We start from the raw sequence: 17,136 nt of genomic DNA, 5'->3' as shown, positions 1-17,136 counted from the left end.
CTGCCCGGCAACACACTTAACTCTCAGTTACGACACAAAGGAAGGAACAAAACAACTTTATTTGTAAAAAGCAAACATGGCCGCTGAGATGCCGTCTGTCTCCTGGACGTTATGACATCACATGCTCCAGAACGCCCTGGCGAATCAGCTGCTCACATTTCCACCGTGGCAGGAAGTGCTGCGGACAAAAACCACTTCGTGTCAGGATGAGTCAGAATATGGGCCACTTGTTCACTTCCTGTCTCAGCAGGAAGCAGCTGCATTCCCAGGACCTCCAGTTACATCCCATTAAAGCGCCAGCAGGACCGTCGTCATATTGCGCTTCTCATCACTGTCATGGAGTCTGATCTCACCTGGCTGTTCTTCTTCAGCAGGATCACCGTTCCGTCGTCGATCTCGAACTCACCGTGGTCCTTCAGGCATCTGACCTGGAAAAGCACAGGGAGGTCAGCGGGGTCAGGCTGCAGGTCAGAGGTCAGAGGTCAGACTCACCTGGATGTAGAGGCTCTTTGGAGGCTTCATGTCCTGCGTGATGTCCAGTCCCTCCTGTCCTCCGATGGACCGCATGAAGGAGGCCAGGGACTTTTTATACTGGCCAAACCACTGCACCTGAACACACCACACACACAGGTGCTCTCAGCCTTCAGGTGAGCCAGCAGAGACCCCCCTCAACAGGAAGTGATGTCACTGACCTCCTCTGCTGACATGTGGAAGCGGACGTTAGCGGGCAGAACGCTGCCGCACTCCCAGCGTAGCGCACGGATCCTCAGCAGACGGTCGTACCTGCAAACAGCAGGTCAAAGGTCAGCATCAGAGGTCACACGACCCGGGCCGGCAGGTCACATGACTGCGGACGGAGTTACAGGTAGGCCACGACGCAGCGCTGGTTCCTCAGCAGGCAGCAGTGGCGCAGCTTGATGGAGGGGATGAGGTCAGCGCGGCCGGCGGCCTTCGCCTCCGACCTGCAGGAGACGGAGAGGTCAGGAGGTCAGACAGAGCGCAAGCGGTTTCTGGACTGGTACCAGGAAATAGTTCCCTTAAAGGGCCAGTATTATGTTTTATAGCACAATCAGCAACTGTGTCGCCTTCTGGTGTTAAAAAATTGCTGTTCATATCAAATATGGGCTAAAAGGAATTTGACTTCCTGCCTTAACGCCTTTTAACCCTTTAATATTTACCAGCATCACTCTGAGCAGCAGCTGTTTGCTAATTGCTTCTGGCTAGTCTGAAGGGGGACAAGGTCCAACAAGGCGTTTTACACAGCTGAATGGTTGCCATGGAAAACATGATGAGTTCACAGGATACTGGCGCTTTAACTGTGAGCTCCGGGTCAGAGGTTGGTTCTGAAAACCATCTGAAGCCAACAGGAACTTAAACCCAACCAGAACCAACCTGGACCCTGTAGAACCGTGCAGTGGGTCGGTACTCACACATCAGCCTGGTTCTGTATGTACAGATCCTCCATCTCCTGCAGAACCTGCCGCAGTCCGTCCTCCTGGAACCAAGAACTGATTCCAATTAATTTCTCTTCATATTTTGAAACTTTCAATCATGAGTTCAACTGAACTCTCAGTTTAACCTTTAGACTGAGAAGTTGTTGTTCAGCAGAGATCCGCAGAACAACTAGAAATCCGACATTGTGTAACCCCTGACCCTGCAGCACAACCCACAGATGGAGGCCTCAGTCCTCGACGCGGCTGTCGCGGGTTCGATTCCCGGCCTGGTGATCGCATGTCTTCCCTTCTCATGTTTCCTGTCAATTTACTATCATATAAAGGCCACTACGGCCGTTATTTTAAATAAATAATTGATGTTAAAAATAAACTTGACCGTGTTCATCTGAGCCGAAACGTTAAATGAAGAGACTATTTTCTGCACACATTACTGTTTTATCTGAGGTTTACAGTTTCCGTCTTAAATCAGCGGTCGAACCTTAAACCAGGAAGTTTCTGGGCGGAGTTCTCTGCTGCGGGATCCCCCGGATACTCACATTGAAAGCGGCAGCTGGCCGCCGCTCGCCCGGTGCAGCTCCCGGATCAGCTCCAGGGCTTTCTCACAGAACATCCTGGGGCTCGGAACCGAACAGAACCGGGACTGACTGACCCTCAAGGCAGAGATGCAGCTTCGCGGGAAAATACTTTGTTGTGGTCACGTGACTCGGTGACGTAATTGTCCGGAAGCCGCGGAGGGACAAACAGCAGCAGCTCCAGCGGCGATGTGGTGAAACCGGCCAGAGCTACCGGGTAGGATTCTTCATTTATTGATGACTTATCGGTGATTCATTGGTGATTTGTGCACGTTTTGTTGTTGCTGATGTTTCTCAACAAAACCAATCAGTTTGGCTCCAAGATCAATGACTTCACCTGCGACAGTACTTCCGGTTCAGGGCAGCGTTAAAACCAATTCAAATTAGATCAAATTTTTTTCAGTTCAGCCTGAGGTTCGGCCGAACCCAACAGAACCAACCGTGTGAACCAACCATAACGGTGCGAGTTTCGTTATGAACGTTTTACTGGTCTGTTTTCCATCACGTGACCTTTCAGCCCAGTTTCAGGAAGCGGGTCATCAAACTGACCCCCCCTGTGGACAGTCACCATGGCAACGGGAGGAAACGTGAATGAGCATTTCCACCAAAACAATCAGAAATGTTACTTGAAGAAAATCAAAACATGTGAAACAATAAAAGCAACAGATTTAAAGTCCTAAAACTGAAACATCAGTTTTATTTGCTTTGACAAATGAGAGCAAATGTCAGGTGGACAGCCCGCCCTCACCTGGGGGAGACCAGCTCCTGATTGGTCGGCTTTATGGAGGCGAGAAGCTGCTGTTTGAGCTCTGAACACTAGGGGGAGCAGTCGAGATTTAATCATAATTACATTAAAACATGCTTTAAATCTGAAAACCTACCTGCCTCAGTGAGGCGTTCAGGGACACACGGTTAAATAGAAAGCTTTTGGCTGTTTCAGAATAACAACAGGAAGATCTGGAGTCGCTTTGTTCTCTGAAGGTTTCATGAAGATTTTATAAATAAACTTTTATAAAAACCTTTTAAATATTCTTCACGCAAACTGTTAAAACGCGTCACATATGATTTATTAATCTTCTTTATTAAATTGCATGCATGTTTCAATTATTAATTTGTTTTAGTGAGCGTTAAATCTACTAAAATTTCCGAGCTGTGCCTGAACGCAACGCTGGTTTTGTTTTGGAAGCCATTGTTCCGACGCTTCCCCAGAGACCATGAAGGCAGCACCGCTCTGACCACGTGGTCTGCAGCCTGCCTCCCGATTGGCTGTGGCAGCCCCGGCTCTGATCAGCTGTTCTCTGCGGATGTCAGTGCGGCTCCAGCGGGCGCTCGGTCTGGCTGCCGCCGCCTCTCAGCGCTCGCACGCCGCCCAGAACGAGGCCTCCTCACCGCGGACCGGGCCCGCTTTTCGGCCACCTTCCCCCGGGTAACGAGCCGTCTCTCTGCCGCTTCCAGTGATGCGGAGGCGGAGCTCCCTGACCGCGGAGAAGGACAGCGACCCGGAGCTGAAGCAGCGAGCCGGCAGAGCGGCGGCGCATCCGGCGACCCGAGGCCGACAGGGCCCGGGAGAGGAGCCGGGGATGGGGAAGAGACCGTTCAGGAGGTGAGCACCGAGGAAACAGGTGGGGAGGGGAGTCTAGAGAAAATGGTGAAAAACATAAACTGAATAATTCAATAAAAAGATTAAAGTCTTTAAGGTTTTGAAGTTTGGGTGGGACATCAGAGGACAAAGAACCAGTCTCACTGGCAAGACTAGTCAGACTGGTTCCAGTGAGACTGTTGAGCTGGTTGGACTGGAAGGTCAGTCTGGAGACACTGAGGGACATTTGGAGACACTGAGGGACATTTGGAGACACTGAGGGACATTTGGAGACACTGAGGGACATTTGGAGACACTGGGGGACATTTGGAGACAGGACCACATGTTTCTAAGTCTTGATGTTGACACTGAGGCGCTCAGACCAAAGATGCGGTTCTGAGCTGATTTGGACCATCTGGACCGGGCCGGCTGGTTCTGTGCAGTCGGAGCAGTGACCTCAGCGGCTCAGGAGGTCAAGAGGTCACGTGATCCTCCTGTTCCTCCTGAAGCTGATCTCAGATCAGGGCGCTGCAGAACCTTCTGGACGAACCTGACCCGGTTCTGGTTGGTTCCAGAACTGGGTCAGGTTCTGGCCCAGGCTGTTCAGGTCCAGATATTCTGACCCGCCGCAGGAAGCGAAACTGAGCAGAACAGGAAGTCTGGAGTCTGACTCGGCGTCATGTGACCCTGAACGCAGCAGCTGTGATGCGTTCACTGACCGCTTGGCCCCGCCCCTCCCCATGACCCCCAGTCAGAACCACCAGATCTGGACCGGTCCATCTGGCTGTGGACGGGCCAGTGGACGGTTCTGATACCGACCCAGAACCTTCAGAATCTTTGACCTCAGTCAAATACAGCCAGGTTCTGGTTCTGGCTAGGTCCATCTAGCCAGAACCAGAACCTTCCAGCAGGTGTGACCCAGTAAATCGTCCTCATTGTTCTGGAGTCAGTCAGAACCGGTTCTGACTGGTATCAGTCGGGCAGCAGGGATCCGAACCTCTGCGGTTCTGTTTGGACCTGATGCTGCCAGCTGCTGTCTGGCTCGGCTTACTGGTTCTGTGCAGATCCGGTCTCTGGTTCTGGTTACCAGAAACTGGATCTGAACAGTTTCTGGTAACCAGACAGGTCGGAACTGGATGACCCGCTGTTGGATCCGAACAGAACCGCTCTGGACATGTTCAGCCCGGTCCAGTAACACTTTGTGGACAGACCGGCTGCTCCAGTGAACAGAACCAGAACCGGTTCAAAACTGGACCCAGTACTCCTCAGAACCATCCTGCTGGTCTTTCTGTCTTCCTCCATGAATTATTGATCTGTTCTGAGCGCGCTCAGTCTGGGTCGGGTCGGGTTTCTCCGGGGTCGCTCCATCAGAACCATCAGAACCTGCTGGCCTGACAGAGATTGTGTCTCAGGAGAGATGTTCCACTCTGTCCGGCCGTAGCGGCGTCGGTTCCGTCTGATTGGCTGTTCTCTCCTCAGGCTGGGGCTGCTGGGAAAGATGAAGAGGATGATGATGGTGCTGCTCTTCGTCTACGTCTCCATCCCCTTCATCATCAAGCTCTTCCCCTCCATCCAGGCCAAACTCGTCTTCCTCAACTTCGGTGAGTTTCAGTCGGACCTGAACTGAGCTGTGATTGGCCGGTTCAGCGCTGCATGGCAGCCAGCAGGGGGCGGTGTAGGACAGCCGTTTCACCCAGCATGCACTGCTCCAGGATGGAGCGCAGCCTTCCTCCGTCTGGTGAACTGCTTCCTGTTTCCTGTGCTGCCTTCAGGCAGCGTGGGACATCATAGTTCTGTAGCTTCAGCTGAGCAGAACCAATCAGAACCTGCTGCTCATAACACAGAAACAAACGGACCAATGGCGAGCTGCCAGAGAGGTCATGTGACCTGTGTGTTTTTTGTCCCAGTGAGGATGCCGTACTTCATCGACCTGAAGCGACCTCTCTGGATCAGGGGCTGAACCACACACACAACTTCTACCTGGAGCCTGAGGCGGGCCTGAAGATCGGAGTCTGGTACCAGAACCACACAGAACCTACAGAACCACACAGAACCACACAGAACCTACAGAACCACACAGAACCACACAGAACCACACAGAACCTACAGAACCTACAGAACCACACAGAACCACACACAGAACCACACAGAACCTACAGAACCACACAGAACCACACAGAACCTACAGAACCACACAGAACCACACAGAACCACACAGAACCACACAGAACCTACAGAACCTACAGAACCACACAGAACCTACAGAACCACACAGAACCACACAGAACCACACAGAACCTACAGAACCACACAGAACCACACAGAACCACACAGAACCTACAGAACCACACAGAACCACACAGAACCTACAGAACCACACAGAACCACACAGAACCTACAGAACCACACAGAACCACACAGAACCCACAGAACCACACAGAACCACACAGAACCACACAGAACCACACAGAACCTACAGAACCACACAGAACCTACAGAACCTCACAGAACCACACAGAACCACACAGAACCACACAGAACCTACAGAACCACACAGAACCTACAGAACCACACAGAACCACACAGAACCCACAGAACCTACAGAACCACACAGAACCTACAGAACCACCCAGAACCTACAGAACCACACAGAACCTACAGAACCACACAGAACCTACAGAACCTCACAGAACCTACAGAACCACACAGAACCTACAGAACCTACAGAACCACACAAAACCTACAGAACCACACAGAACCTACAGAACCTACAGAACCACACAGAACCTACAGAACCTACAGAACCACACAGAACCTACAGAACCACACAGAACCTACAGAACCACACAGAACCTACAGAACCTACAGAACCACACAGAACCACACAGAACCTACAGAACCTACAGAACCACACAGAACCTACAGAACCACACAGAACCACACAGAACCTACAGAACCACACAGAACCTACAGAACCACACAGAACCTACAGAACCACACAGAACCACACAGAACCTACAGAACCTACAGAACCTACAGAACCTACAGAACCACACAGAACCTACAGAACCACACAGAACCTACAGAACCACACAGAACCACACAGAACCTACAGAACCTACAGAACCACACAGAACCACACAGAACCTACAGAACCTACAGAACCACACAGAACCTACAGAACCATACAGAACCACACAGAACCTACAGAACCACACAGAACCACACAGAACCTACAGAACCTACAGAACCACACAGAACCTACAGAACCATACAGAACCACACAGAACCTACAGAACCATACAGAACCACACAGAACCTACAGAACCACACAGAACCTACAGAACCACACAGAACCACACAGAACCTACAGAACCTACAGAACCACACAGAACCACACAGAACCTACAGAACCTACAGAACCACACAGAACCTACAGAACCATACAGAACCACACAGAACCTACAGAACCACACAGAACCACACAGAACCTACAGAACCTACAGAACCACACAGAACCTACAGAACCATACAGAACCACACAGAACCTACAGAACCACACAGAACCACACAGAACCTACAGAACCACACAGAACCATACAGAACCTACAGAACCACACAGAACCACACAGAACCTACAGAACCATACAGAACCACACAGAACCACACAGAACCTACAGAACCATACAGAACCACACAGAACCACACAGAACCTACAGAACCTACAGAACCACACAGAACCTACAGAACCTACAGAACCACACAGAACCACACAGAACCTACAGAACCACACAGAACCTACAGAACCACACAGAACCACACAGAACCTACAGAACCATACAGAACCACACAGAACCTACAGAACCACACAGAACCTACAGAACCACACAGAACCACACAGAACCTACAGAACCACACAGAACCTACAGAACCACACAGAACCACACAGAACCTACAGAACCACACAGAACCACACAGAACCTACAGAACCACACAGAACCACACAGAACCTACAGAACCATACAGAACCACACAGAACCACACAGAACCTACAGAACCTACAGAACCACACAGAACCACACAGAACCACACAGAACCACACAGAACCTACAGAACCACACAGAACCTACAGAACCACACAGAACCTACAGAACCATACAGAACCACACAGAACCTACAGAACCACACAGAACCTACAGAACCACACAGAACCTACAGAACCACACAGAACCTACAGAACCACACAGAACCACACAGAACCTACAGAACCTACAGAACCACACAGAACCACACAGAACCTACAGAACCTACAGAACCACACAGAACCTACAGAACCATACAGAACCACACAGAACCTACAGAACCACACAGAACCACACAGAACCTACAGAACCTACAGAACCACACAGAACCTACAGAACCATACAGAACCACACAGAACCTACAGAACCATACAGAACCACACAGAACCTACAGAACCACACAGAACCTACAGAACCACACAGAACCACACAGAACCTACAGAACCTACAGAACCACACAGAACCACACAGAACCTACAGAACCTACAGAACCACACAGAACCTACAGAACCATACAGAACCACACAGAACCTACAGAACCACACAGAACCACACAGAACCTACAGAACCTACAGAACCACACAGAACCTACAGAACCATACAGAACCACACAGAACCTACAGAACCACACAGAACCACACAGAACCTACAGAACCACACAGAACCATACAGAACCTACAGAACCACCAGAATACAGAACCACCACAGAACATACAGAACCTACACAGAAAACCTACACAGAACCACCACAGAAACAGAACCTACAGAACCACACAGAACCACACAGAACCTACAGAACCATACAGAACCACACAGAAACACTACAGAACACACAGAACCTACAGAACCACACAGAACCACACAGAACCTACAGAACCTACAGAACCACACAGAACCTACAGAAAAACAGAACCTACAGAACCACACAGAACCACAGAAACAGAACCACACAGAACTACAGAACCACAGAACACACCAGAACCCACAGAAACTACAGAACCACACAGAACCACAGAACCTACAGAACCACACAGAACACTACAGAACCACACAGACACACAGAACACAGAACCACACGAACCTACAGAACCTACCAGAACCACACAGAACCACAGAACCAACAGAACCTACAGAACCACACCAGAACCACAGAACCTACAGAACCACAGAACCTACAGAACCACACAGAACCTACAGAACCACACAGAACCTACAGAACCACACAGAACCTACAGAACCACACAGAACACAGAACCACACAGACCTACAGAACCACACAGACCTACAGAACACAGAACCCACAGAAACAGAACCTACAGAACCACACAGAACCTACAGAACCACACAGAACCACAGAACCACACAGAACCTACAGAACCCACAGAACCTACAGAACCTACAGAACACCTACCAGAACCACACAGAACCACAGAACCTACAGAGAACCACACAGAACCTACAGAACCACACAGAACCACACAGAACCACACAGAACCACAGAACCACACAGAACCACACAGAACCACAGAACCACAACCACACACTACAGAACCACACAGAACCCTACAGAACCTACAGAACCACACAGAACCACACAGAACCTACAGAACCTACAGAACCACACAGAACCTACAGAACCACACAGAACCTACAGAACCTACAGAACCACACAGACCACACAGAACCACACAGAACCTACAGAACCACACAGAACCTACAGACCACACAGACCACACAGAACCTACAGAACCTACAGAACCAACAGAACCTACAGAACCACACAGAACCTACAGAACTACAGAACCACACAGAACCACACAGAACCACACAGAACCTACAGAACCCACACAGAACCTAAAGAACCTACAGAACCACACAGAACCTACAGAACCACACAGAACCACAGAACCTACAGAACCTACAGAACCATACAGAACCATACAGAACCTACAGAACCACAACAGAACCTACAGAACCACACAGAACCTACAGAACCACACAGAACCTACAGAACACACAGAACCACACAGAACCTACAGAACCTACAGAACCTACAGAACCACACAGAACCTACAGAACCACACAGAACCTACAGAACCACACAGAACCACACAGAACCTACAGAACCTACAGAACCACACAGAACCACACAGAACCTACAGAACCTACAGAACCACACAGAACCTACAGAACCATACAGAACCACACAGAACCTACAGAACCACACAGAACCACACAGAACCTACAGAACCTACAGACCACACAGAACCTACAGAACCATACAGAAACCACACAGAACCTACAGAACCATACAGAACCACACAGAACCTACAGAACCACACAGAACCATACAGAACCTACAGAACCACACAGAACCACACAGAACCTACAGAACCATACAGAACCACACAACCACACAGAACCTACAGAACCATACAGAACCACACAGAACCACACAGAACCTACAGAACCTACAGAACCACACAGAACCTACAGAACCTACAGAACCACACAGAACCACACAGAACCTACAGAACCACACAGAACCACACAGAACCTACAGAACCACACAGAACCTACAGAACCACAACAGACCACACAGAACCTACAGAACCACACAGAACCTACAGAACCACACAGAACCACACAGAACCTACAGAACCACACAAACCACACAGAACCTACAGAACCCACACAGAACCACACAGAACCTACAGAACCATACAGAACCACAGAACCACACAGAACCTACAGAACCTACAGAACCACACAGAACCACACAGAACCACACAGAACCTACAGAACCACACAGAAACCTACAGAACCACACAGAACCTACAGAACCATACAGAACCACACAGAACCTACAGAACCACACAGAACCTACAGAACCACACAGAACCTACAGAACCTACAGAACCACACAGAACCTACAGAACCACACAGAACCACACAGAACCACACAGAACCTACAGAACCTACAGAACCACACAGAACCTACAGAACCACACAGAACCTACAGAACCACACAGAACCACACAGAACCTACAGAACCTACAGAACCATACAGAACCACACAGAACCTACAGAACCACACAGAACCTACAGAACCACACAGAACCACACAGAACCACACAGAACCACACAGAACCTACAGAACCACACAGAACCACACAGAACCTACAGAACCATACAGAACCACACAGAACCACACAGAACCTACAGAACCTACAGAACCACACAGAACCTACAGAACACAGAACCTACAGAACCTACAGAACCACACAGAACCACACAGAACCTACAGAACCTACAGACAGAACCACACAGAACCTACAGAACCACACAGAACCTACAGAACCTACAGAACCACACAGAACCTACAGAACCACACAGAACCTACAGAACCTACAGAACACAGAACCTACAGAACCACACAGAACCACACATAACCTACAGAACCTACAGAACCACACAGAACCTACAGAACCACACAGAACCTACAGAACCTACAGAACCACACAGAACCACACAGAACCACACAGAACCTACAGAACCACACAGAACCTACAGAACCTACAGAACCACACAGAACCTACAGAACCACACAGAACCACACAGAACCTACAGAACCTACAGAACCATACAGAACCATACAGAACCTACAGAACCACACAAACCTACAGAACCACACAGAACCTACAGAACCACACAGAACCTACAGAACCTACAGAACCACACAGAACCTACAGAACCACACAGAACCACACAGAACCTACAGAACCTACAGAACCATACAGAACCATACAGAACCTACAGAACCACAGAACCTACAGAACCTACAGAACCACACAGAACCTACAGAACCTACAGAACCTAAAAAACCTTTTAGTTTTTTTGCCATTTATCAAAATTGTTTTATTTGCATTTCCTCAGATTTCTGAATAATAATACAAATAATTCAGAACCAAAGAGGAATAAATAATATGCAAGCCTTTAACGTTTCTTAAATCTTTTATTTGAAACAATATTCCAATAGTTTTTGCAGTTTGTTTCTAATATATTGTATATGAGGATTTCAACTCAGTTTATTTTCTTTAATAATCCCTAAAAATTTTCTCTCATGGACTTTTTCAATTTCAACTCCATTTATGCAATTATAATAATGTACAATAGTACAATAACGTGCTGCTGCTGCTGCTGCAGCGACGTGCTGCTGCTGCTGCTGCAGCGACGTGCTGCTGCTGCTGCTGCAGCGCCGTGTGCTGCTGCTGCTGCAGCGACGTGCTGCTGCTGCTGCTGCTGCTGCAGCTTGTTGCTATTGTTATTAAGAAAGGAGTCCAGACGTTTTCTGAATATTTCTTCTGAAAGTTGCGGCAGCAGTGATATCAGCCTGGAGTTTCTTAGTTTTTCTGGACTGGAAAATGTTTTCCGTCTTCATGTTGTCAGGAAAGATTCCAGTTTATTATAGAGGTTCAGTAAAACTATAAATCACCTCTTTCATAATAACCATATCAATATCAGTACAATCTGTGGATTTCTTGTTTTTTAACTTTTTAAAGTTTTAACCTCATTTTCTCTCACTATTCCCAGAAACATTGTGTTAATATTAATACATTTATAATTATGTTCTTCATCTGTAACGTTTGGGAATTAATTTACTAATTAGGATCAATAATTCAACAATATCAGTGTTGTCGTGTTTAATACATATTGGAAAATCTCCATCGTTATTGTTTTTAATAATAATATTAATTATATTCCAAGTACACCAAATATTGTTGCAATATTTTTGCAGGAATCTATCATAATAGTCTTGCTTTTTTCTGACTTCTAATGTTAATTTATTTTTATTTTTTCTTCTTTTTCCTGAGTTGGGCATTTAATAAAATCTTTATATAACTTGTTTTTTTTTTTTTTAGCTTTCTCCAAACTTTTATCTATTTCTGGATCTTTGTTTATAATAATGATCATAAGTTGTTGCAAATATTTCTAAAAATGTGTGATATGACTCATTAACATCAACATAAACATTTTCCAATTATAGTTTAATAATTCTCCTTTGATCCACAGCTTCAGGTGATTTTATTAAATTAGTCATTTGTTTTGTCATATTTAGTTAAACTGGCAAATTTATATCAATATGAACTTATTCATAGAAATATGATCAGTTAGTGATGAACTGTCTTTAGTTATCGTTTAAGATTAATGGATAGAAACCTAAACCAAACATTGTTTTATTAAATTTGTCAACAAATTAAAATCTCCACATATTAAAGTGAACTTTTCATACGTCTGATATTTTCTTAATAAACTCGTTTATCTCCTCAACTTCCACAAACATCCCGTCAACGCATCATGAAAACGATTCCAGGTCTCAGTCAGAGCTGGAATCCGTCCAACATCATGACCTTTTACTGACCTTCAGCTGACCTTTTACTGACCTTCAGCTGACCTTTTACTGACCTTTTACTGACCTTTTACTGACCTTCAGCTGACCTTTTACTGACCTTTTACTGACCTTCAGCTGACCTTTTACTGACCTTCAGCTGACCTTTTACTGACCTTTTACTGACCTTCAGCTGACCTTTTACTGACCTTTTACTGACCTTCAGCTGACCTTTTACTGACCTTTTACTGACCTTCAGCTGACCTTTTACTGACTTTTACTGACCTTTTACTGACCTTCAGCTGACCTTTTACTGACCTTTTACTGACCTTTTACTGACCTTCAGCTGACCTTTTACTGACCTTTACTGACCTTCAGCTGACCTTTTACTGACCTTTTACTGACCTTTACTGACCTTCAGCTGACCTTTTACTGACCTTTTACTGACCTTTTACTGACCTTTTACTGACCTTCAGCTGACCTTTTACTGACCTTTTACTGACCTTCAGCTGACCTTTTACTGACCTTTTACTGACCTTCAGCTGACCTTTTACTGACCTTTTACTGACCTTCAGCTGACCTTTTACTGACCTTTTACTGACCTTTTACTGACCTTCAGCTGACCTTTTACTGACCTTTTACTGACCTTCAGCTGACCTTTTACTGACCTTTTACTGACCTTCAGCTGACCTTTTACTGACCTTTTACTGACCTTCAGCTGACCTTTTACTGACCTTTTACTGACCTTTTACTGACCTTCAGCTGACCTTTTACTGACCTTTTACTGACCTTCAGCTGACCTTTTACTGACCTTTTACTGACCTTCAGCTGACCTTTTACTGACCTTTTACTGACCTTCAGCTGACCTTTTACTGACCTTTTACTGACCTTCAGCTGACCTTTACTGACCTTTTACTGACCTTCAGCTGACCTTTTACTGACCTTTTACTGACCTTTTACTGACCTTCAGCTGACCTTTACTGACCTTTTACTGACCTTCAGCTGACCTTTTACTGACCTTCAGCTGACCTTTTACTGACCTTTTACTGACCTTCAGCTGACCTTTTACTGACCTTTTACTGACCTTCAGCTGACCTTTTACTGACCTTTTACTGACCTTTTACTGACCTTCAGCTGACCTTTTACTGACCTTTTACTGACCTTTTTGACCTTCAGCTGCCTTTTACTGACCTTTTACTGACCTTCAGCTGACCTTCAGCTGACCTTTTACTGACCTTTTACTGACCTTCAGCTGACCTTTTACTGACCTTTTACTGACCTTCAGCTGACCTTTTACTGACCTTTTACTGACCTTTTACTGACCTTCAGCTGACCTTTTACTGACCTTTTACTGACCTTCAGCTGACCTTTTACTGACCTTCAGCTGACCTTTTACTGACCTTTTACTGACCTTCAGCTGACCTTTTACTGACCTTTTACTGACCTTCAGCTGACCTTTTACTGACCTTTTACTGACCTTCAGCTGACCTTTTACGACCTTTTACTGACCTTTTACTGACCTTCAGCTGACCTTTTACTGACCTTTTACTGACCTTCAGCTGACCTTTTACTGACCTTTTACTGACCTTCAGCTGACCTTTTACTGACCTTTTACTGACCTTTTACTGACCTTCAGCTGACCTTTTACTGACCTTTACTGACCTTTTACTGACCTTTTACTGACCTTCAGCTGACCTTTTACTGACCTTTTACTGACCTTCAGCTGACCTTTTACTGACCTTTTACTGACCTTCAGCTGACCTTTTACTGACCTTTTACTGACCTTCAGCTGACCTTTTACTGACCTTTTACTGACCTTTTACTGACCTTCAGCTGACCTTTTACTGACCTTTTACTGACCTTCAGCTGACCTTTTACTGACCTTTTACTGACCTTCAGCTGACCTTTTACTGACCTTTTACTGACCTTCAGCTGACCTTTACTGACCTTTTACTGACCTTCAGCTGACCTTTTACTGACCTTTTACTGACCTTCAGCTGACCTTTTACTGACCTTTTACTGACCTTTTACTGACCTTCAGCTGACCTTTTACTGACCTTTTACTGACCTTCAGCTGACCTTTTACTGACCTTCAGCTGACCTTTTACTGACCTTTTACTGACCTTCAGCTGACCTTTTACTGACCTTCAGCTGACCTTTTACTGACCTTTTACTGACCTTTTACTGACCTTCAGCTGACCTTTTACTGACCTTTTACTGACCTTTTACTGACCTTCAGCTGACCTTTTACTGACCTTTTACTGACCTTCAGCTGACCTTTTACTGACCTTCAGCTGACCTTTTACTGACCTTTTACTGACCTTCAGCTGACCTTTTACTGACCTTTTACTGACCTTCAGCTGACCTTTTACTGACCTTTTACTGACCTTTTACTGACCTTCAGCTGACCTTTTACTGACCTTTTACTGACCTTCAGCTGACCTTTTACTGACCTTCAGCTGACCTTTTACTGACCTTTTACTGACCTTCAGCTGACCTTTTACTGACCTTTTACTGACCTTCAGCTGACCTTTTACTGACCTTTTACTGACCTTCAGCTGCCTTTTACTGACCTTTTACTGACCTTCAGCTGACCTTTTACTGACCTTTTACTGACCTTTTACTGACCTTCAGCTGACCTTTTACTGACCTTTTACTGACCTTCAGCTGACCTTTTACTGACCTTTTACTGACCTTCAGCTGACCTTTTACTGACCTTTTACTGACCTTCAGCTGACCTTTTACTGACCTTTTACTGACCTTTTACTGACCTTCAGCTGACCTTTTACTGACCTTTTACTGACCTTCAGCTGACCTTTTACTGACCTTTTACTGACCTTCAGCTGACCTTTTACTGACCTTTTACTGACCTTCAGCTGACCTTTTACTGACCTTTTACTGACCTTCAGCTGACCTTTTACTGACCTTTTACTGACCTTCAGCTGACCTTTTACTGACCTTTTACTGACCTTTTACTGACCTTCAGCTGACCTTTTACTGACCTTTTACTGACCTTCAGCTGACCTTTTACTGACCTTCAGCTGACCTTTTACTGACCTTTTACTGACCTTCAGCTGACCTTTTACTGACCTTTTACTGACCTTCAGCTGACCTTTTACTGACCTTTTACTGACCTTTTACTGACCTTCAGCTGACCTTTTACTGACCTTTTACTGACCTTTTACTGACCTTCAGCTGACCTTTTACTGACCTTTTACTGACCTTCAGCTGACCTTTTACTGACCTTCAGCTGACCTTTTACTGACCTTTTACTGACCTTCAGCTGACCTTTTACTGACCTTTTACTGACCTTCAGCTGACCTTTTACTGACCTTTACTGACCTTTTACTGACCTTCAGCTGACCTTTTACTGACCTTTTACTGACCTTCAGCTGACCTTTTACTGACCTTCAGCTGACCTTTTACTGACCTTTTACTGACCTTCAGCTGACCTTTTACTGACCTTCAGCTGACCTTTTACTGACCTTTACTGACCTTCAGCTGACCTTTTACTGACCTTTTACTGACCTTTTACTGACCTTCAGCTGACCTTTTACTGACCTTTACTGACCTTCAGCTGACCTTTTACTGACCTTCAGCTGACCTTTTACTGACCTTTTACTGACCTTCAGCTGACCTTTTACTGACCTTTTACTGACCTTTTACTGACCTTCAGCTGACCTTTTACTGACCTTTTACTGACCTTCAGCTGACCTTTTACTGACCTTCTGCTGACCTTTTACTGACCTTCTGCTGACCTTTTACTGACCTTTTGCTGTTCTGACTCAACATCCATCAGATCTTTTTCCACGTTTCTAAAGTTGCTGCAAAACTCAGTTTCTCATCAAAGGTCATTTTTATCTGAGATAAATTACTATTAAAATGAATTATTGCACATTAATACATTAAATATCAGGTTCATTCATAGACTTTATGATTGTTGGATCAAAACACCTAAATGCCATTTTGACTCATAACTAAATGATATTTTCTTCACTTTCATCAAAAGCAAAAACCAGAACATAGAAAAGTGTAACCTAGCAACACCAAGTCAAAGGTC

The 17,136-nt window shown here is 46.0% G+C and overlaps 2 protein-coding genes and 1 long non-coding RNA gene across 4 annotated transcripts in view; 1 reads left to right on the top strand and 2 right to left on the bottom strand.

Moving 5' to 3' along the window:
* Positions 1-40: 40 nt before the first annotated feature.
* On the bottom strand, positions 41-2,158 carry LOC129355073 (DNA replication complex GINS protein PSF1-like). Of its 2 annotated transcripts, none has more exons than XM_055024628.1 (7): positions 1,991-2,158; positions 1,431-1,508; positions 864-962; positions 693-783; positions 493-609; positions 354-428; positions 41-178 (listed from the first exon to the last, which is right to left on the bottom strand). In XM_055024628.1, exons 1-7 carry the CDS (start codon positions 2,062-2,064, stop codon positions 110-112), a joined length of 603 nt encoding a protein of 200 aa, XP_054880603.1. In that variant the 5' UTR covers positions 2,065-2,158; the 3' UTR covers positions 41-109. The 2 variants fall into 2 exon arrangements, with proteins under 2 accessions (XP_054880603.1, XP_054880602.1); XM_055024627.1 differs by having other exon boundaries at positions 1,431-1,495; positions 1,991-1,995.
* Positions 2,159-2,165: 7 nt separating this feature from the next.
* Positions 2,166-17,136, top strand: part of abhd12 (abhydrolase domain containing 12, lysophospholipase) — a 22,030-nt gene continuing 7,059 nt past the window's right edge. Inside the window, 5 exon segments of the mRNA XM_055024634.1 lie at positions 2,166-2,243; positions 3,338-3,629; positions 5,085-5,206; positions 5,513-5,547; positions 5,550-5,620. Of these exon segments, the coding sequence (XP_054880609.1) occupies positions 3,484-3,629; positions 5,085-5,206; positions 5,513-5,547; positions 5,550-5,620 (374 nt within the window). The 5' untranslated portion in view covers positions 2,166-2,243; positions 3,338-3,483.
* Positions 6,224-6,600, bottom strand: LOC129355076 (uncharacterized). The gene is made up of 3 exons (XR_008605234.1): positions 6,544-6,600; positions 6,449-6,496; positions 6,224-6,279 (listed from the first exon to the last, which is right to left on the bottom strand). It is a non-coding gene; the product is annotated as an uncharacterized LOC129355076 (long non-coding RNA).

The sequence above is a fragment of the Poeciliopsis prolifica genome, unplaced genomic scaffold, assembly GCF_027474105.1.
Source record: "Poeciliopsis prolifica strain line A6 unplaced genomic scaffold, Auburn_PproV2 SCAFFOLD124, whole genome shotgun sequence".
NCBI classification, from domain to species: domain Eukaryota; kingdom Metazoa; phylum Chordata; class Actinopteri; order Cyprinodontiformes; family Poeciliidae; genus Poeciliopsis; species Poeciliopsis prolifica.
The sequence above is the reverse complement of the archived record's forward strand: the minus strand, read 5'-3'. Positions and strand labels throughout refer to the sequence as shown.